Consider the following 21,516-nt stretch of genomic DNA (forward strand, 5'->3'; position numbering starts at 1 on the left):
CACTTAGAGCAGTAGGAATAGGAAAGGGTTCCTACAGTTAGAGCAGTAAGAATAAAAAAATGGTTCTTTACAGTTAGAGCAGTAAGAATAGGAAAGGCTTCTTTACAGTTAGAGCAGTCAGAATTGGAAAAAGGTCTTTACAGTTGGAGCAGTAAGAATAGGAAAGGGTTCCTACAGTTAGAGCAGTCGGAATAGGAAAGGGAAGGGTTCTTTACAGTTAGAGCAGATAGACTGCTGAATACTCGGCAACAAGAGGAAATAATGGCAGATATCAGCTTCTATAAAAGGGCCGGATGCTTGTTATAAATAATCTACAGATAGAGAATGTAGAACAGGTGGAGAAAGGTTGTAATATTTATGCCCTTAAGCAACATGGCCGTCTCCAGCTTCATAGGTTTGAGTCATATGACACAAGGTGGGAGGGGATATGGCTTTTTTCCCATTGCATTGGACACGTCTCTTGCAGGGTTATTATGTCATCGGTGGATAAGGCCAAGATCAAAGTACAGAGGAGAAGGAGGCGACTCTGATGCCGCAGCTTCTCCTGCAGCTTCCTGACACTGGGGTAAGACTTGTCCGGGTGCCAGGGAATTCCATGCTGGCAAGAAGGTGGCTCTTGTGTGTCAGCCGGCAGCGATCACCTTGTCCATTGTGGACCGGTAACATCGCGGATCCTGGAATCACTGGACTTATTCTTAGAGAAGTCCAAGATTCAGATGATCCTACCGCAGTCACAGACAGCAATTGCCGGCTTGGTCCTACAGAAAAAAAATGTATGGGAGGTGCAGAAGTGTTTTATTTAAGCTGTCATCTAATAATCCAGAGAGTTTCCTTATCCTGCACTTATCGGCAGATCTGCCTGATCCAAAGCGCTGAGCAGATAGAAGCGATTACCAGGTTTCTCTGAATAAAGGGGTTTTCTAGCTTTAAGGATAACACTGATTATCTGGTGATGGCTCCTGTCGCGGATCGGAGAGATCAGCCAATTATTCAAGCTGATATGGATCAGAACTTCTGTATTTGGTAGGTCCTGTGGGGTATTTCTGGTATACGGCAGGTCTTGTGGGGTGTTCCCGATATACGGCAGGTCTTGTGGGGTGTTCCCAGTATATGGCAGGTCTTGTGGGGTGTTCCCGGTATACAGTAGGTCTTGTGGGGTGTTCCCAGTATATGGCAGGTCTTGTGGGGTGTTCCCAGTATATGGCAGGTCTTGTGGGGTGTTCCCGGTATTCAGCAGGTCTTGTGGGGTGTTCCTGGTATACAGCAGGTCCTGTGGGGTGTTCCCGGTATTCAGTAGGTCTTGTGGGGTGTTCCCAGTATACGGCAGATCTTGTGGGGTGTTCCCAGTATACACCAGGTCTTGTGGGTTTTTCCCGGTATACGACAGATCTTGTGGGGTGTTCCCGGTATACAACAGGTCTTGTGGGGTGTTCCCAGTATATGGCAGGTCTTGTGGGGTGTTCCCGATATACAACAGGTCCTGTGGGGTATTTCTGGTATACGGCAGGTCTTGTGCTGTGTTCCCGATATACAGCAGGTCTTGTGGGGTGTTCCCAGTATATAGTAGGTCTTGTGGGGTGTTCCCGGTATTCAGTAGGTCTTGTGGGGTGTTCCCAGTATATGGCAGGTCTTGTGGGGTGTTCCCAGTATTCAGTAGGTCTTGTGGGGTGTTTCTGGTATACAGCAGGTCTTGTGGGGTGTTCCCGGTATACAACAGGTCTTGTGGGATGTTCCCAGTATACGGCAGGTCTTGTGGGGTGTTCCCAGTATACGACATATCTTGTGGGGTGTTCCCGGTATACACCAGGTCTTGTGGGGTGTTCCCAGCATACAGCAGGTCCTGTGGGATGTTCCCGGTATACACCAGGTCTTGTGGGGTGTTCCCGGTATACGGCAAGTCTGGTGGGGTGTTCCCGGTATACACCAGGTCTTGTGGGGTGTTCCCGGTATACGGCAGGTCTGGTGGGGTGTTCCCGGTATACAGCAGGTCTTGTGGGGTGTTCCCGGTATTCAGTAGGTCTTGTGGGGTGTTCCCGGTATACAACAGGTCTTGTGGGATGTTCCCAGTATACGGCAGGTCTTGTGGGGTGTTCCCAGTATACGACAGATCTTGTGGGGTGTTCCCGGTATACAGCAGGTCTTGTGGGGTGTTCCCGGTATACAGCAGGTCCTGTGGGGTGTTCCCGGTATACGACAGATCTTGTGGGGTGTTCCCGGTATACGGCAGGTCTGGTGGGGTGTTCCCGGTATACAGCAGGTCCTGTGGGATGTTCCCGGTATACGACAGATCTTGTGGGGTGTTCCCGGTATACGGCAGGTCTGGTGGGGTGTTCCCGGTATACAGCAGGTCTTGTGGGGTGTTCCCGGTATTGAGTAGGTCTTGCGGGGTGTTCCCAGTATACAGCAGGTCTTGTGGGATGTTCCCAGCATACGGCAGGTCTTGTGGGGTGTTCCCGGTATACAGCAGGTCTTGTGGGGTGTTCCCGGTATTGAGTAGGTCTTGCGGGGTGTTCCCGGTATACAGCAGGTCTTGTGGGGTGTTCCCGGTATACAGCAGGTCTTGTGGGGTGTTCCCAGCATACGGCAGGTCTTGTGGGGTGTTCCCGGTATACACCAGGTCTTGTGGGGTGTTCCCAGTATACACCAGGTGTGGTGGGGTGTTTTTTCGTTCTTGCTGTCTGTGGGGCTGCTACAGACCAGTCATGGTGCCCATGTTAACCTCAGTCCGCATCAGAACTGATCTATGGAGCGATGGAAGAAGCCGGCCTGGTTTTAGGAATCATGTTGTATATTATGAGAAGTGTCGGGTGCATATGCGGCCATTACTTGTCTGGGAAAGAGATGGCAGAAGACGAGCTGGTGGAGACAGTGCGATGGGGGCAGTGTTCTGCTGGGAAACCTCAGGGTCTGGCATCATGGGCCGTGTACCACCTACCCAACAGTGCAGATGATGTAATGGCAGTGCCACTTTCAGCAGGATCATGCCCCTGGCTGCACGGCACAAACTGTTCAGGAACGGAGGAACATAAGAGATCAAAGTGCTGACTTTCTCCAAAGTCTGATCCATGGAGGCCGGATCCCACCGGACACCTCTGAAGTCCCGGCTCTCCATGGCTCAGAGTTTGTTTTAATGTTATGGCTGATGGCTGTGACTACATCTTGATCTCTGCTCTGTTAGATGAACATTGGACTTTTCCCAGATACATTGAGGACAGATGCAGCTGCTGATATACCTGGCATTTATGGGTTTACTATCTCTGAATGTAAAGTGTGTGTCCTTCAGTGAAGGCCAAAGGCGGGCACCGACCGGAGAGGGTCACAGATGATACTGTGCACCCGGACCATATACACAGTGGTGCCAACTTGTAGCTTTCCCTCATTGCTGTGGCTGGGAATAGTAGAACCACCATAGTAATATCACAACACAGCTCTCATGGGGCCCAGCACTGGTTCCTCCCTGTATTCCTTGTGCTACGAAGCATCAAAACCTTAAGCTCCATACATTGGTTTCTCTATTTTCAGCAGCGCACAGTGCAGTGATAAGATTCTGCCTGCAGGGGGAGCCGCGGAGGAGAGGACCAAGAAGTCTCAGGCCGGGGTAAGTGGCGGCTCCAATATAATATTGGATCGTTCTATCCCACTCTTCAGTTGTGATATCGCAGTGGGCAGAGTTACAGTTAGGTCCATATATATTTGGACAGAGACATCATTTTTCTAATTTTGGTTATAGACATTACCACAATGAATTTTAAACAAAACAATTCAGATGCAGTTGAAGTTCAGACTTTCAGCTTTCATTTGAGGGTATCCACATTAAAATTGGATGAAGGGTTTAGGAGTTTCAGCTCCTTAACATGTGCCACCCTGTTTTTAAAAGGGGCCAAAAGTAATTGGACAGATTCAATAATTTTAAATAAAATGTTCATTTCTGGTACTTGGTTGAAAACCCTTTGTTGGCAATGACTGCCTGAAGTCTTGAACTCATGGACATCACCAGACGCTGTGTTTCCTCCTTTTTGATGCTCTGCCAGGCCTTCACTGTGGTGGTTTTCAGTTGCTGTTTGTTTGTGGGCCTTTCTGTCTGAAGTTTAGTCTTTAACAAGTGAAATGCTGCTCAATTGGGTTGAGATCAGGTGACTGACTTGGCCATTCAAGAATATTCCACTTCTTTGCTTTAATAAACTCCTGGGTTGCTTTGGCTTTATGTTTTGGGTCATTGTCCATCTGTAGTATGAAACGACGACCAATCTGTTTGGCTGCATTTGGCTGGATCTGAGCACACAGTATGGCGGCTCTGAATACCTGAGAATTCATTCGGCTGCTTCTGTCCTGTGTCACATCATCAATAAACACTAGTGACCCAGTGCCACTGGCAGCCATGCATGCCCGCGCCATCACACTGCCTCCGCCGTGTTTTACAGATGATGTGGTATGCTTTAGATCATGAGCTGTACCACGCCTTCGCCATACTTTTCTCTTTCCATCATTCTGGTAGAGGTTGATCTTGGTTTCATCTGTCCAAAGAATGTTCTTCCAGATCTGTGCTGGCTTTTTTAGATGTTTTTTAGCCTTTTTGTTCTTGATGCTTATGAGTGGCTGCACCGTGCAGTGAACCCTCTGTATTTACTGTCATGCCGTCTTCTCTTTATGGCAGAGTTGGATATTGATACGCCGACCTCCTGGAGAGTGTTGGTCACTTGGTTGGCTGTTGTGAAGGGGTTTCTCTTCACCATGGAGATTATTCTGCGATCATCCACCACTGTTGTCTTCCGTGGGCACCCAGGTCTTTTTGCATTGATGAGTTCACCAGTGCTTTCTTTCTTTCTCAGGATGTACCAAACTGTAGATTTTGCCACTCCTAATATTGTAGCAATTTCTCAGATGGGTTTTTTCTGTTTTCGCAGGATGGCTTGTTTCACCTGCATGGAGAGCTCCTTTGACCGCATGTTTACTTCACAGCAAAACCTTCCAAATGCAAGCACCACAACTCAAATCAACTCCAGGCCTTTTATCTGCTTAATTGAGAATGACATAACGAAGGGATTGCCCACACCTGTCCATGAAATAGCCCTGGAGTCAATTGTCCAATTACTTTTGGTCCCTTTAAAAACAAGGTGGCACATGTTAAGAAGCTGAAACTCCTAAACCCTTCATCCAATTTTAATGTGGATACCCTCAAATGAAAGCTGAAAGTCTGAACTTCAACTGCATCTGAATTGTTTTGTTTAAAATTCATTGTGGTAATGTCTATAACCAAAATTAGAAAAATGTTGTCTCTGTCCAAATATATATGGACCTAACTGTATCTTATGTCCGAGGTCTACAGCGATGTGACTATGTCACTGGTTTCCAGAAGGATGGACTATAAGAAGATTGCCGATGACGTCTCCCAGAAGATTCGCGCCTACAGTCAGGACACGTCCGGATGGAAAGTGACCAAATCTGCAGTAAGTAACCAGAATTTACAGGACGTGGGCACGAAAACGTCATTTGTCCTCGCTTTTGCTTTCCATTCTTTATCTTCCCTGACATTACGATTTTCCTCTCCTCTTCCCTTTCCCCTTCCGTTACCTTATGTTCATCCAATTGTCATTTCCACATTTCCCTTTTTTAAAACTTCTCATGTTCCAATCTCATCTTTTGTTTCATGGTTTCCTCTAATTCTCCTCCATTTCCCATCCTTCCATCATTTCTTTTCCTTCCATCCTTTTCTCCTTTCTTTTTTTGCCATCCTTCCTCTCCCTCTTTCCTTTTCATCCTTTTGTCCTTTCTTTCCCATCCTTGCATCATTTCTCTCCCCTTCTTTCCCTTCCATTCTTTTCTCCTTTCCTTTCCATTCTTCTCTTTCCCATCCTTCCTCTCCCTTTTTGCTTTCCATCCTTTTCTCCTTTCCCATCCTTAACCTCCGTTTTCCTTCCATCCTTTTCTCCTTTCCCTTCCATCCTTTTCTCACTTCCCTTCCATCCTTTTCTCCTTTTCCATCCTTTTCTCCTTTTCCTTCCATTCTTTTCTCCTTTCTTTTCCATCCTTCCTCTCCCTATTTCCTTTCCATTCTTTTCTCCTTTCCCATCCTTAACCTCCCTTTCCCTTCCATCCTTTTCTCCTTTCCCTTCCATCCTTTTCTCCTTTCCCTTCCATCCTTTCCCTTCCATCCTTTTCTCCTTTCCATCCTTTTGTCCTTTCTTTCCCATTCTTTCTTCCTTCATTTCATTTCTCTCCCTTTCTCTTCCATCCTTTCCATTCTTTCCTTCCCCATTCTTCTGTCATTTCCTTCTTCTTTTGATATTCCCCTCCCTTCCTTTCCAATCCTTCTCTCATTTCCTTTCCTTTTTTTCCTTCCCTTTTCCATAACATTACCGTTTCCTTTCCTCCCTTACTTTTAACTTCCTCCATTTCTTTCTCAACTTTCTACCACTCCCTTTCTTCCTTCTGTTATTTCTCCCCTCCCTTCTTTCCCATCCTTTACTCCTTTCCTTCGCCATCTTTCCCTTATCCAATTCTCCTGCCATTTCCTTTTCTCTATATATTTTCTATACTTTTCATCTTCTTTTCATTAATCCCTTTTCCTTCCTTTTTTATTATTCCTTCCTTCTACCTTCCCTGCCCTTCAGTCATTTCTCTTGCCTTCCAAATTGTTTTGTCATTTCTCTAGCTCATTCCTCTATCCAGTTTTTTCTTTCATTTCATTTTAAACTTTCTTCCTCCCTTTCCCATCCTTCCATCAGTTCTTTTTGTTGCTTTCTTTACCATTTTTGCCCTTTTCCTTCTCTTTACTTTCCCAACCATCACTTGATTTCTTTATCCTTGTCATTTTCCCTTTTCTCTTTCTTGCCGTTCTTCTTTTTTCCATCCTTTCCCTTTTTTATTTGTCCTTCCACTTTCTTCCTTTTTTTCATTCTTTTGTCCCTTTCCTTTCTTTTACAACAACATATAAATATTGTGTCTCTTTCAGAAAAACATTACCGTCTCGTGGAAACCATCCAATGACTATTCGGGAAATATGTAAGTAGCAAAATTTATTAATCGCGTTTCCACATAGTTGTATTGTAAAGAAAGAATGACTTTCAGGAAAAAAAAAAATTTCCAATGTTACATCGTTTCTGGAGTTCTGAAAAGCAGAAAAAAAGGAAAAAGTTTCCAAAAATGTGACAAGCACCCGTGCAATACCACTTGCTGTCACCAGGTGGTGTAGAAACACAGATGTGTCTGTGCTTTGTCCCTTTAAGTAGACATTGGCCGGAGTGACTCAGTTTCTCTATATGAATTTTTAATTTTTTTTTTTTTCCTGTAAAACACAGATATCGCGGAGAAACAATAATCGAAGAAAGCCCGGAAAAACTTATTCCTTTTATGTATCTTGCCAAATACCGATCAAAGTGGGACAAAACGCTGAAATCCTACACAATTGTAGAGGAGATCGATGAGGTATTTCCATTTTAAAATAGTCCTTATATTTAATTAATATTTTAAATGATTAAATATTTTGATTAACATTACTATATTGAATTGTTTAAATTTAACAAATAAGCGTGTTAATATTTTCTTAAATAAAGCTTAAAATGTGCCTTTTTGGTGGTTTTTCAGAACACGTTGTTGTTTGTGTACATATTGATAAATTCTATCTCCGACCACCGTTTGACTCGTGTCCTCCTTTTTTTCACCAGTTGTTCCTTTGGTATTTTATTGTCCAATTCTCAGTTGTCTCTGAGCTAGTGGGTGAATAAATGCTATGATGTCTCTCATACACAGCACACTCAGATATGAGAGATTCCTGTTCTCCTGTCTCTATGTAGCGCATGTTCAGAAGCAGCAGCATGGAGGACATTATACAGCAGTACTGAGCAGTGTAGCTATGAATCTAGCTCTGTGATAAGAAGCACTAGAAAGCAGCAGCATGGAGGACATTATACAGCAGTACTGAGCAGTGTAGCTATGAATCTAGCTCTGTGATAAGAAGCACTAGAAAGCAGCAGCATGGAGGACATTATACAGCAGTACTGAGCAGTGTAGCTATGAATCTAGCTCTGTGATAAGAAGCACTAGAAAGCAGCAGCATGGAGGACATTATACAGCAGTACTGAGCAGTGTAGCTATGAATCTAGCTCTGTGATAAGAAGCACTAGAAAGCAGCAGCATGGAGGACATTATACAGCAGTACTGAGCAGTGTAGCTATGAATCTAGCTCTGTGATAAGAAGCACTAGAAAGCAGCAGCATGGAGGACATTATACAGCAGTACTGAGCAGTGTAGCTATGAATCTAGCTCTGTGATAAGAAGCACTAGAAAGCAGCAGCATGGAGGACATTATACAGCAGTACTGAGCAGTGTAGGAAAAAGCAGAAGTCCAGCGCGGGTGATGTCCATAAAAGATACCTTTTATTCCATATTCGTTAAAAGCACATAAATCCAAAGTCCATCTTCATATCCATAGACACAAAAACGGGTGATTCCTACCAGTGACAGTCACAGGCTTAAAGTGCATTAAAATCATACGCGTTTCAACGGTCGTGCCGCCTTAGTCATTGTGATAAAAATAAAATGAAAGAGGGCTGCCATATAGGACTAGGCCCATTAGGTTACACCCCCTGATCTTGCAGACAACAGAAACAGGGGAACACCTACAGGTAGTTAATGAGTTTAGCCTGAAATTTGCATGTACAAATACTAAGCTTAAGGCAGGGGAGAGAAAGAGGGGAAAAAAAAAAAAGTCTATGGACTTTTATATGGATGTTATATATACAAGAATTATAACTTATCATTCATAATAATTCATAAGATCCTGCCGGATATTCATGCCTAGGGGGGCTCTGGACTTAAGCTGATACATCCACCATATCTCTCTGTTGGTTATTTTTCTTTTTATATCTGCCCCTCGAAATGGAGCTTTAACCCTTTCAATCCCGCGGACCTCCAATGAGCTGACGTCCCCATTGTGTTTATGGATGAAGTGTCTTATGGGTGATTTTATTCACTGCATCACACAGGTGCCTCCTTATTCTCACCTTCAGGGGACCCCCTGTGCACCCCACATATTGCTGCTCACAGGTGGTGCAATTCATCAGATACACCACATTGGAGGTGTTGCAGTTAATGTAGTGGTTAATTTTGTAGGTCTTTTTGGTGACAGATGAGTGGAATTCCTTACTGTTCACCATGTATTTACAGCAGGTGCAGATATTATATATATATATATATTGTGCCCACACTTGTATGTGCCTTTAGTACTGAGCCAGTTTTCTTTCTCTTTTAACCTTTTGTCCTCACTAACAAAGAGGCTGGGGGATAAGATGTTGTTCAGACTGGGGGCTTTTTTAGCGATATAGCGCACTGGATTGGACAGGATTTGGTTCAGCTTTTTGTCCTGGCTCAGCATAGAGATTCTTTTTCTGATGATATCACTGAGGGCTGTATGTAGTGGTGAAGGTGATGTGCTCCTCACTGGACACACGGTTACTGCTCGCCTTATTCAGCATAGTCTCCCGGTCTATATCCTCCACAATGCAGCATCCAGCTGGGATAGCCCCTATGAGCAGCCTGCCCCTCACCTCCCTCTTACTCCTGTCATACACTTCCTTGGTGGTACAGTTCCCCCACAGGTATGTTTTTTATTACATGTCTCGGATGACATGATTTGGCATGTGATATGGAATTAGTCGCGGTATTTTTCCTGAAAGGGGAGATTGTGATGATTGAATCTGAATTTAGATCTAAAGTAACATCTAAAAAATTAATGTTTCTACCCCCAATTATATAGGTGAATTTCAAATTCATTTCATTATCATTCATATATTTGATAAGTTCAGATATCAAGTCCGCAGGTCCCTCCCATATGAGGAGCAGGTCGTCCAGATAGCGCCCCAGCCACCTAATATAGAGGGAGAAGGGGTTAACATGTGAGAACATGAGCAAGCTCTCCAAGGCTGCCATATACAGGTTAGCGATAGATGGCGAGAACCCTGCGCCCTCCCCTTTCAAGAAAAATACAGCGACTAATTCCATATCACATGCCATATCATGTCATCCGAGACATATAATAAAAAACCTACCTGTGGGGGAACTGTACCACCAAGGAAGTGTATGACAGGAGTAAGAGGGAGGTGAGGGGCAGGCTGCTCATAGGGGCTATCCCAGCTGGATGCTGCATTGTGGAGGATATAGACCGGGAGACTATGCTGAATAAGGCGAGCAGTAACCGTGTGTCCAGTGAGGAGCACATCACCTTCACCACCACATACAGCCCTCAGTGATATCATCAGAAAAAGAATCCCTATGCTGAGCCAGGACAAAAAGCTGAACCAAATCCTGTCCAAACCAGTGCGCTATATCGCTAAAAACGCCCCCAGTCTGAACAACATCTTATCCCCCAGCCTCTGTGTTAGTGAGGACAAAAGGTTAAAAGAGAAAGAAAACTGGCTCAGTACTAAAGGCACATACAAGTGTGGGCACAATATATATATATATATAATATCTGCACCTGCTGTAAATACATGGTGAACAGTAAGGAATTCCACTCATCTGTCACCAAAAAGACCTACAAAATTAACCACTACATTAACTGCAACACCTCCAATGTGGTGTATCTGATGAATTGCACCACCTGTGAGCAGCAATATGTGGGGTGCACAGGGGGTCCCCTGAAGGTGAGAATAAGGAGGCATCTGTCTGATGCAGTGAATAAAATCACCCATAAGACACTTCATCCATAAACACAATGGGGATGTCAGCTCATTGGAGGTCCGCGGGATTGAAAGGGTTAAAGCTCCATTCCGAGGGGGAGATATAAAAAGAAAAATAACCAACAGAGAGATATGGTGGATGTATCAGCTTAAGTCCAGAGCCCCCCTAGGCATGAATATCCGGCAGGATCTTATGAATTATTATGAATGATAAGTTATAATTCTTGTATATATAGGTCCTTCTCAAAAAATTAGCATATAGTGTTAAATTTCATTATTTCCCATAATGTAATGATTACAATTAAACTTTCATATATTATAGATTCATTATCCACCAACTGAAATTTGTCAGGTCTTTTATTGTTTTAATACTGATGATTTTGGCATACAACTCCTGATAACCCAAAAAACCTGTCTCAATAAATTAGCATATCAAGAAAAGGTTCTCTAAACGACCTATTACCCTAATCTTCTGAATCAACTAATTAACTCTAAACACATGCAAAAGATACCTGAGGCTTTTATAAACTCCCTGCCTGGTTCATTACTCAAAACCCCCATCATGGGTAAGACTAGCGACCTGACAGATGTCAAGAAGGCCATCATTGACACCCTCAAGCAAGAGGGTAAGACCCAGAAAGAAATTTCTCAACAAATAGGCTGTTCCCAGAGTGCTGTATCAAGGCACCTCAATGGTAAGTCTGTTGGAAGGAAACAATGTGGCAGAAAACGCTGTACAACGAGAAGAGGAGACCGGACCCTGAGGAAGATTGTGGAGAAGGACCGATTCCAGACCTTGGGGAACCTGAGGAAGCAGTGGACTGAGTCTGGTGTGGAAACATCCAGAGCCACCGTGCACAGGCGTGTGCAGGAAATGGGCTACAGGTGCCGCATTCCCCAGGTAAAGCCACTTTTGAACCATAAACAGCGGCAGAGGCGCCTGACCTGGGCTACAGAGAAGCAGCACTGGACTGTTGCTAAGTGGTCCCAAGTACTTTTTTCTGATGAAAGCAAATTTTGCATGTCATTCGGAAATCAAGGTGCCAGAGTCTGGAGGAAGACTGGGGAGAAGGAAATGCCAAAATGCCTGAAGTCCAGTGTCAAGTACCCACAGTCAGTGATGGTGTGGGGTGCCATGTCAGCTGCTGCTGTTGGTCCACTGTGTTTCATCAAGGGCAGGGTCAATGCAGCTAGCTATCAGGAGATTTTGGAGCACTTCATGCTTCCATCGGCTGAAATGCTTTATGGAGATGAAGATTTCATTTTTCAGCACGACCTGGCACCTGCTCACAGTGCCAAAACCACTGGTAAATGGTTTACTGACCATGGTATTACTGTGCTCAATTGGCCTGCCAACTCTCCTGACCTGAACCCCATAGAGAATCTGTGGGATATTGTGAAGAGAAAGTTGAGAGACGCAAGACCCAACACTCTGGATGAGCTTAAGGCCGCTATTGAAGCATCCTGGGCCTCCATAACATCTCAGCAGTGTCACAGGCTGATTGCCTCCATGCCACGCCGCATTGAAGCAGTCATTTCTGCCAAAGGATTCCCGACCAAGTATTGAGTGCATAACTGAACATTATTATTTGTTGGTTTTTTTGTTTGTTATTAAAAAACACTTTTATTTGATTGGATGGGTGAAATATGCTAATTTATTGAGACAGGTTTTTTGGGTTATCAGGAGTTGTATGCCAAAATCATCAGTATTAAAACAATAAAAGACCTGACAAATTTCAGTTGGTGGATAATGAATCTATAATATATGAAAGTTTAATTGTAATCATTACATTATGGTAAATAATGAAATTTAACACTATATGCTAATTTTTTGAGAAGGACCTGTATAACATCCATATAAAAGTCCATAGACCTTTTTTTTTTTTCCCCTCTTTCTCTCCCCTGCCTTAAGCATAGTATTTGGACATGCAAATTTCAGGCTAAACTCATTACCTGTAGGTGTTCCCCTGTTTCTGTTGTCTGCAAGATCAGGGGGTGTAACCTAATGGGCCTAGTCCTATATGGCAGCCCTCTTTCATTTTATTTTTATCACAATGAGTAAGGCGGCACGACCGTTGAAACGCGTATGATTTTAATGCACTTTAAGCCTGTGACTGTCACTGGTAGGAATCACCCGTTTTTGTGTCTATGGATATGAAGATGGACTTTGGATTTATGTGCTTTTAACGAATATGGAATAAAAGGTATTTTTTATGGACATCACCCGCGCTGGACTTCTGCTTTTTACTTCAAACCACTTGCAGCACTGCATGATCCGTGCGCTGGGCCTGAGAGGAGGTGAGCTGATCTTCGTTGCTTTTTCTTTACTGAGCAGTGTAGTTATGAATCTAGCTCTGTGATAAGATAAGAAATTAGAAAGCAGCAGCATAGAGGACATTATACAGCAGTACGGAGCAGTGTAGCTATGAATATACCTCTGTGGTAAGAAGCACTAGAAAACAGCAGCATGGAGGACATTATACAGCAGTACTGAGCAGTGTAGCTATGAATATACCTCTGTGGTAAGCACTAGAAAACAGCAGCATGGAGGACATTATACAGCGGTACTGAGCATTGTAGCTATGAATCTAGCTCTGTGATAAGATAAGAAATTAGAAAGCAGCAGAATGGAGGACATTACACAGCAGTACTGAGCAGTGTAGTTATGAATCTAGCTCTGTGATAAGATAAGAAATTAGAAAGCAGCAGCATGGAGGACATTATACAGCAGTACTGAGCAGTGTAGCTATGAAGCTAGCTCTGTGATAAGATAAAGACTAGAATGTAGCAGTATGGAGGATAAAATACAGCAGCACTGAGTAGCGTAGCTGTGAATACATCTGTGGTGAGAAGCACTAGAAAGCAGCAGCATAAAGGAGATTATACAGCATTACTGAGCAGTGTAGCCATGAATCTAGCTGTGTGATAAGATAAGGGCTAGAAAATAAGCAGCAGCATGGAGGACAATACACAGCAGCAGTGTAGATATGAATCTAGCTCTGTAATAAGATAAGCACTAGAAAGCAGCCGCATGATGAACAATATACAGCAGTACGGAGCAGTGTAGCCATGAATATATCTCTGTGGTAAGAAGCACTAGAAGGCAGCAGCATGGAGGACATTATACAGCAGTACTGAGCAGTGTAGCTATGAAGCTAGCTGTGTGATAAGATATGGACTAGAATGTAGCAGCATGGAGGACAAAATACAGCAGCTCTGAGAAACGTAGCTGTGAATACATCTCTGTGGTGAGAAGCACTAGAAAACAGCAGCATAAAATACATTATACAGCAGTACTGAGCAGTGTAGCCATGAATCTAGCTGTGTGATAAGATAAGCACTAGAAAAAAATCAGCATGGAGGACAATACACAACAGTAGAGTAGATATGAATCTAGCTCTGTAATAAGATAAGCACTAGAAAACAGCCCCATGAAGAACAATATACAGCAGTACTGAGCAGTGTAGCTGTGAATATATCGGTGTGGTGAGGTGAGATAAGCACTAGAAAGCAGCAGCATGAAAGACATAATACAGCAATACTGAGCAGTGTCGCCATGAATCTAAGCTCTGTGATAAGATAAGCATTAGAAAGCAGCAGCATGGAGGTCATTATACAGTAGTACTGAGCAGTGTAGCCATGAATCTAGCTGTGTGATAAGCACTAGAAAAAAAGCAGCATGGAGGACAATACACAACAGCAGTGTAAATATGAATCTAGCTCTGTAATAAGATAAGCACTAGAAAGCAGCCGGATGAAGAATATACAGCAATACTGAGCAGTGTAGCTGTGAATATATCTGTGTGGTGAGATAAGCACTAGAAAGCAGCAGCATGAAGGACATAATGCAGCAATACTGAGCAGTGTCGCCATGAATCTAAGCTCTGTGAAAAGCGTTAGAAAGCAGCAGCATGGAGGTCATTATACAGTAGTACTGAGCAGTGTAGCTGTGAATATATCGGTGTGGTGAGATAAGCACTCTAAAGCAGCAGCATGAAGGACATTATGCAGCAATACTGAGCAGTGTAGCTGTTAACTTGGCACCGCTTTGAGATAAACACTTACTGAAAAGCAGCAACGCTGCCCGTGTCTGTCTCTCACTCTACTTCCCGTCACCATAGACTTCTATAGGCAGCTGTAATCAAATCACTCAGTGAGCCGAGAGTTTGTCTTCCCTCTGAATATCGTATTTTTGCGGTTTTTCTCCAAAATACTCCAAAGAAAATCTAAAGTGTATGTTTATTTATACCCTCCATGAATATAGACAGGCCATGCATACGTTTAGGCGTTTCTTATGATAGCTAATAACAGAATACAAAGCTACATGATAAGTAAAGGCACTCCCTGCATCTATCCAGCTTAGTCACATCCATCAGTAAGTTCTCTGAAAATTATTGCATTACCTAACATTGTGACGATCTTAGGTCCAACATTCTGAACTGATAGATATATTATTAAAGCAGCCGCTGCTCCATTTTTCTGTTGCATAGGCCCAAATCGAATGCAGACATAGAATTATTGATAACATTTTATCTTCCATCTGCCTGCGACCACCACTAGAGGGAGCTCACTGTGGACATTGAACTCAATAGGGTCACACTATGCGGAAGGTCCCAGAGCTCCCCCTAGTGGTGGTAGAAGTGGAATCTTTTATCAACTTACTCTTTCTTTTTTTTTCCGAAGGACACGGTCATCTGTCACTGCATCACACACAGTTTTGGGAAAGGGATCATCTCACCAAGAGAATTTGTGGATTTAATTCATGTCAGGCGGTACGATGCCGGAGTGATCACCACGAATTGTAAGTATCACTTAGTCTATTATATACTTACTATGTGACTAGGGAGAGGGACAAACGGTGAAAAAAAAAAATTGGGGGAGAAAAAGAGGGGTTTACTACTGTACAATTTATCTTCTGAGATCTGGTATCCCAGCTTGAGCTGTAGGGGAAATCAGGGACCCCAATGATCACGAAATCAGTGACCACCAAGATCAAGTAGTCTTTAATCTCCTGTCTGAATGATCTCTGTGAATGTTAAAAGAAAAAAAAAACTCCTTTCTTGCCTAAATATTTATCAACGGTAACCTAGTAGGTATGGGCAAATCCGAACAGTAAAGTTTGGGGTCCGAAACGATCACCTACTGTTTGGATTCGGCACCCCAAACATCAGGCGTTGCCTACGCTGCATGACAGCACGAGAAACACCGGCGGCTATGATTGGCGATAATATTACTACTATCGGTCAGAGCAGTGACCAGCGGTAAAAGTTTAGTGCAAGTCACAGACGTCTGCTGATAGAGTACTACTCCCATCAACCTATGCCTGCTGCTGCTAATAAGGCGCCGCTGATGGGAGTATTCGTGTGCTTGCGCTATAAACAAATTTTAAAAATGACGTGGGATCTCTTCTATTTTTGACAACCAGCCAGGCAAAACTGACAGCTCTAGGCTGCAAACCCTCAGCTGTCAGCTTTTTCATGGCTGGTTATCAAGAATAGAGGGGTCCCTATACTGTTTTTTTATTTTTTTATTATTATTTTAAATAATTAAAAAAAACAGTACGGGTCCTCCAGTTTTTGACAACCATCCAAACTAAAGCAGATAGCTTGGGGGCTCAGGCTCGTAAGGGGTCATGGATATTGCCACCCCACCCCCAGCCTCAAAATAGCCCGCATCTGCTCCGGAAAAGGCACATCTCTTAGATTCGCCAATTCTGGCGCTTTGCCCAGTTCTTTCCACAGGCAAGTGGGGTTGATATTTGTGGGGTTGATGTCACCCCACGGCTTACTAATACCTTTGTGTATTGACCGATGACATCAAGCCCACGGCTTAGTAATGGAGAGGTGTCTCTTAGAAATGAGCGAGTGTACTCGTTGCTCGGGTTTTCCCTAGCACGCTCGGGTATTTGTGAGTGCTCGGAGACTTAGTTTTTGTTGACACAGCTGAATGATTTACAGCTACTAGCCAGCCTGAGTGCATGTGGGGATTCCCTAGCAACCAGACAACCCCCACATGTACTCAGCCTGGCTAGTAGCTGTAAATCATGCAACTAAGTCAACAAAAACTAAATCTCCGAGCAGTCACAAATACACGGGAGACCCCCCGAGCAGCGAGTACACTCGCTCATCACTACTGTCTATAAGACGCATAACCATTACTATTCCTATAGTTATATGGTAAATAAAGACACAGCCAGAATAGTGACTTTTATTTAGAATAAAAATACACAAGGTTTTAAATTTTTATTTAAAAATGACACAGTTATACGTACTTATCTAATGAATATTGCATTCAAGCCATCGCCTCCTGTAAAAAAAAAACAAAAGCAAAAAACATATCTCTCACCTGTCCCGACATTCTGTCCCACGCCGAAATCCATGTCTGGGGGATAAACAGTTTTCAATCTGGACGGTGCGACCATTGGGGAATGAGCTGCTGTGAGCGCAGCATCAGTGACCAGCGGTGAGGTCATCGAGGTTACTTTCAGTCACTGAAGCTGCGCTCCCAACCGGGTCTCATAGTGCAGCAGTGAGAAATCTCTTGCTGTGAACTCACTGAGCTGACAGCTGCACCGTGAGACTTTTTCTGACTGTGGTAGCGGTGATCTCACTGTGGTCACTGCAGTTCATCAGCCCCGCTCACAGCAAAGTGAGCTGGAAATGCAGCTTCAGTGACCTGCGGTAATCCATGACTATGTCACCCGTAGTCACTGATGCTGCGCTAACGACAACAGGCGTAGGCTGATGGGAGTAGTAGTCCCATCAGCTGATGCCTGTGACCAGAGGTAAACTTTTTACCACCGGTCACAGCTGCTGGCTCACGCTGTCATCTGACAGGTTGGGAACCGCAGCTCTCCAACAGGCATTAATCATCTTACCACCGATCAGAGCCAACGTTTGCCACGTGGTCACGCAGAGGACAGCGTGGCAAACCATGGATGTTCGGGCCCCCCATTCATCTGAATGGGGTCTGGGTTTGAATGCTGCTCTGGTACCCAAACCGAACTTTAACTGTTTGGCCGAACCTGTAGGACTTGAACATCCAGTAAAGAAAGAAGGGAGGGAGATGCAGCTGCAATTTCCTTCGGTAAAGCAGTCTTTACAGCAGTAACTTGACATTGGGACCAGTCACTGACAGAAAAAAATCTAGTGAGTGTCGTGCACAGTGTCTTATCACTTATACATATGTATAATTTTACTGTTTGTAGCCATCAGCTTGGAGTATGACAAATGCCCTGTGACAAGCTCCCACGTCCGTGGCTTCAATAATCCATGTGGATACGTTTGTACGCCATTACCTGAGTAAGTACATGAGTAATATCAATACTCATAGATTATAGTGGTTATTGTTGGCACCTGCATCAGTCTTATCTGTCCATTACCAGCCCTCGGACATTCATGGGGCTTCAAAGGGCCTAAAAAGTCTACACTTACTGTGTGTGACTGCAAACTGACCTCACATCCATCCTATATTACTGGGAGAGACACCCAGACCTCACATCCAGCCTATATTACTGGGAGAGACACCCAGACCTCACATCCATCCTATATTATTGGGAGAGACACCCAGACCTCACATCCAGCCTATATTACTGGGAGAGACACCCAGACCTCACATCCATCCTATATTATTGGGAGAGACACCCAGACCTCACATCCAGCCTATATTACTGGGAGAGACACCCAGATCTCACATCCAGCCTATATTACTGGGAGAGACACACAAACCTCACATCCAGCCTATATTACTGGGAGAGACACCCAGACCTCACATCAAGCCTATATTACTGGGAAAGACACACAGATCTCACATCCAGCCTATATTACTGGGAGAGACACACAAACCTCACATCCAGCCTATATTACTGGGAGAGACACCCAGACCTCACATCCAGCCTATATTACTGGGAGAGACACACAGACCTCACATCCAGCCTATATTACTGGGAGAGACACACAGAGCTCACATCCAGCCTATATTACTGGGAGAGACACCCAGACCTCACATCCAGCCTATATTACTGGGAGAGACACCCAGACCTCACATCCATCCTATATTATTGGGAGAGACACCCAGACCTCACATCCAGCCTATATTACTGGGAGAGACACCCAGATCTCACATCCAGCCTATATTACTGGGAGAGACACACAAACCTCACATCCAGCCTATATTACTGGGAGAGACACCCAGACCTCACATCCAGCCTATATTACTGGGAGAGACACCCAGACCTCACATCCAGCCTATATTACTGGGAGAGACACACAGATCTCACATCCAGCCTATATTACTGGGAGAGACACACAAACCTCACATCCAGCCTATATTACTGGGAGAGACACCCAGACCTCACATCCAGCCTATATTACTGGGAGAGACACACAGACCTCACATCCAGCCTATATTACTGGGAGAGACACACAGAGCTCACATCCAGCCTATATTATTGGGAGAGACACACAGACCTCACATCCAGCCTATATTACTGGGAGAGACACACAGACCTCACATCCAGCCTATATTACTGGGAGAGACACAGACCTCACATCCAGCCTATAGTACTGGGAGAGACACAGCTCACATCCAGCCTATATTACTGGGAGAGACACACAGACCTCACATCCAGCCTATATTACTGGGAGAGACACACGGACCTCACATCCAGCCTATATTACTGGGAGAGACACCCAGACCTCACATCCGGCCTATATTTCTGGGAGAGACACACAGACCTCACATCCAGCCTATATTACTGGGAGAGACACCCAGACCTCACATCCAGCCTATATTACTGGGAGAGACACACAGACCTCACATCCAGCCTATATTACTGGGAGAGACACCCAGAGCTCACATCCAGCCTATATTACTGGGAGAGACACACAGACCTCACATCCAGCCTATATTACTGGGAGAGACACCCAGAGCTCACATCCAGCCTATATTACTGGGAGAGACACCCAGAGCTCACATCCAGCCTATATTACTGGGAGAGACACACAGACCTCACATCCAGCCTATATTACTGGGAGAGACACACAGATCTCACATCCAGCCTATATTACTACACATACAGTATGTGAAAAGCAATTTTCCATATCAACTGTGTCCACAGCCTTTAAGTTAAGCTCTTCCTTAAGGTAAATTCAGAAGGGTAACTTGAAGCTCCTTTGCTATACCTGTAGCATAGATTCAGGGCTAGGGCAGACTGAATGAAGGAAATCCTTGTAGTCTCATCTTCCTTTTGACACCACTAGTGACCAATCTGTTGGCAATTAATATTTAGGATCATGGGGGATGGGGGGTGGCTCATTTATCAGCGAGTTTCTAAATACCCCGAAACCCCTATTTAGGTCACTCATACGAAAGCTGGATAAACTTCTTTCTGCTGCCACTAGGGGGAGCTCACTGCACATGGTTGGTTATAACGTTCTATGAGGGCTGAATGCGCTCCTGTGCAGTGAGCTCCCCCTAGTGGTGACTGTGCACAGAATGCTTTCATGTATCGGTGTAACTGGATTACGGGAGCAGGAGATTTGGAGCTTTGTGTCAGAACAGCTTTAGAATACCTATAAAGAATTTTCTAACTTTTTAACATTTCTTTCTCTAATGTTTAAGGAGTTTTATGACTCATTTCTCTCCTTTAGGAACCCTGCACATTGCACACTGGGGGTGTACATCCAGCCGGAGTTGGGTGGTCTACTGCCGCGATCTTTGGTGGAGTCGGCTATACCCAACAATATTGTCAGCCTCATCACCGATGTTCGGGAAGGCCTGAAGACCCTTTTACAATAACGTCAGTGTTATTATAGGATGGAAAATGTCGCTTCTACTTTTTAATACCCAGTCATTTGGCTTACGCCACTCGCCTCATCAAACCCAACCCTGAACCTACAAATATTTTGTAATTAATGACAACTTTCCAATAAAAAGCCCCTTTCCTGTGCATTAATGATGTGAAATCGGTGTCTTAATATCTTATTCCCAGCTTGAGATATGACGACTTGAAGTTACAGGCCTAAGGCCTGAGGCTGCACCACTGAGACGCTCTGACAACTACGTCTTCTTTCGGGAGCTGTTGTCAGGGAGACTTAGCGTCATCCAGTCCCAGATACACCAGTGTCATTGCTTAGATATCAGAACTGAAAGACATTGCCTCTCAGTAGTGCAGCCTCAGGCTTCGGGCCTGTGACTTCAATCCATTATATCTCAGCGTAGGAAGAAGATATTAAGAAGAGGTTTTCACATTTCTATTCTACAAGAAAGGATTTTTTTTTGTTATACATTTTGTTTTCTTACATTCACAATCAAAACCTGACCGTTGGTTACTCGTCCGGAATTGAGGGCATTGGTCAGTGTTGTTTATATAGATGGTGGTCCTTCTGAGATCACAGTGGGTGAGGCCGGCACAGCAGGACAGGAATGGGCACACTGGCAATGAGGTGCAGAGGCAGGAGCTTCCCACTCTTCCTTTCTGACCCCAATCCTGTCTGTACATAGCACAGTCTGCCATCTGCTGGTGAAAGGGCAGTACTTCCCCTGTAATGACCACCTTTCACCAGCAGATGGCAGACTGTGTAATGTGCAACAACCAAAAGGAGAATAAGGGGAGGTGACAGTAGGGGGCGCAGCAGATGGTGTCACACATGAGAAGCTTAGATACAGCAACTCAGCAGATGGTATCACATGAAAAGCCTCAGTATCACATCTGATTAATTACGGTAAATACACGGCATCACACACACAATAGGGTTAGATACAGCAGCTCATAGATAGCATCACACGTCTGGATTAGATACACGGCTCAGACAATGTCGCAAATTAAGGATTAGATACA

The 21,516-nt window shown here is 44.3% G+C and overlaps 1 protein-coding gene across 4 annotated transcripts; it reads left to right on the forward strand.

Annotated features, from left to right (window-relative positions):
* The first annotated feature begins 441 nt into the window (after positions 1–441).
* STARD6 (StAR related lipid transfer domain containing 6) lies at positions 442–20,960 on the forward strand. Of its 4 annotated transcripts, none has more exons than XM_069746006.1 (8): positions 442–565; positions 3,523–3,598; positions 5,354–5,447; positions 6,953–7,002; positions 7,299–7,425; positions 15,360–15,477; positions 17,884–17,977; positions 20,327–20,960. In XM_069746006.1, the coding sequence occupies exons 3-8, from the start codon at positions 5,358–5,360 to the stop codon at positions 20,472–20,474; spliced, it is 627 nt and encodes a 208-aa protein (XP_069602107.1). In that variant the 5' UTR covers positions 442–565; positions 3,523–3,598; positions 5,354–5,357; the 3' UTR covers positions 20,475–20,960. The 4 variants fall into 4 exon arrangements, with proteins under 4 accessions (XP_069602107.1, XP_069602108.1, XP_069602105.1 ...); XM_069746007.1 differs by having other exon boundaries at positions 5,357–5,447; positions 20,327–20,631; XM_069746004.1 differs by lacking the exon at positions 442–565 and adding an exon at positions 576–773.
* Positions 20,961–21,516: the final 556 nt, after the last annotated feature.

The sequence above is a fragment of the Ranitomeya imitator genome, chromosome 1 (genome assembly GCF_032444005.1).
Source record: "Ranitomeya imitator isolate aRanImi1 chromosome 1, aRanImi1.pri, whole genome shotgun sequence".
Lineage (NCBI taxonomy): Eukaryota > Metazoa > Chordata > Amphibia > Anura > Dendrobatidae > Ranitomeya > Ranitomeya imitator.

Bases quoted from the DNA above. Each gene is read 5' to 3' on its own strand.
- STARD6 (XM_069746004.1), top strand. From the start codon at position 596: ATGCTGGCAAGAAGGTGGCTCTTGTGTGTCAGCCGGCAGCGATCACCT. The intron at 3,599-5,353 runs GTAAGTGGCGGC...ACTGGTTTCCAG, and splicing joins CCAAGAAGTCTCAGGCCGGG to AAGGATGGACTATAAGAAGA. The intron at 5,448-6,952 runs GTAAGTAACCAG...TGTCTCTTTCAG, and splicing joins GGAAAGTGACCAAATCTGCA to AAAAACATTACCGTCTCGTG.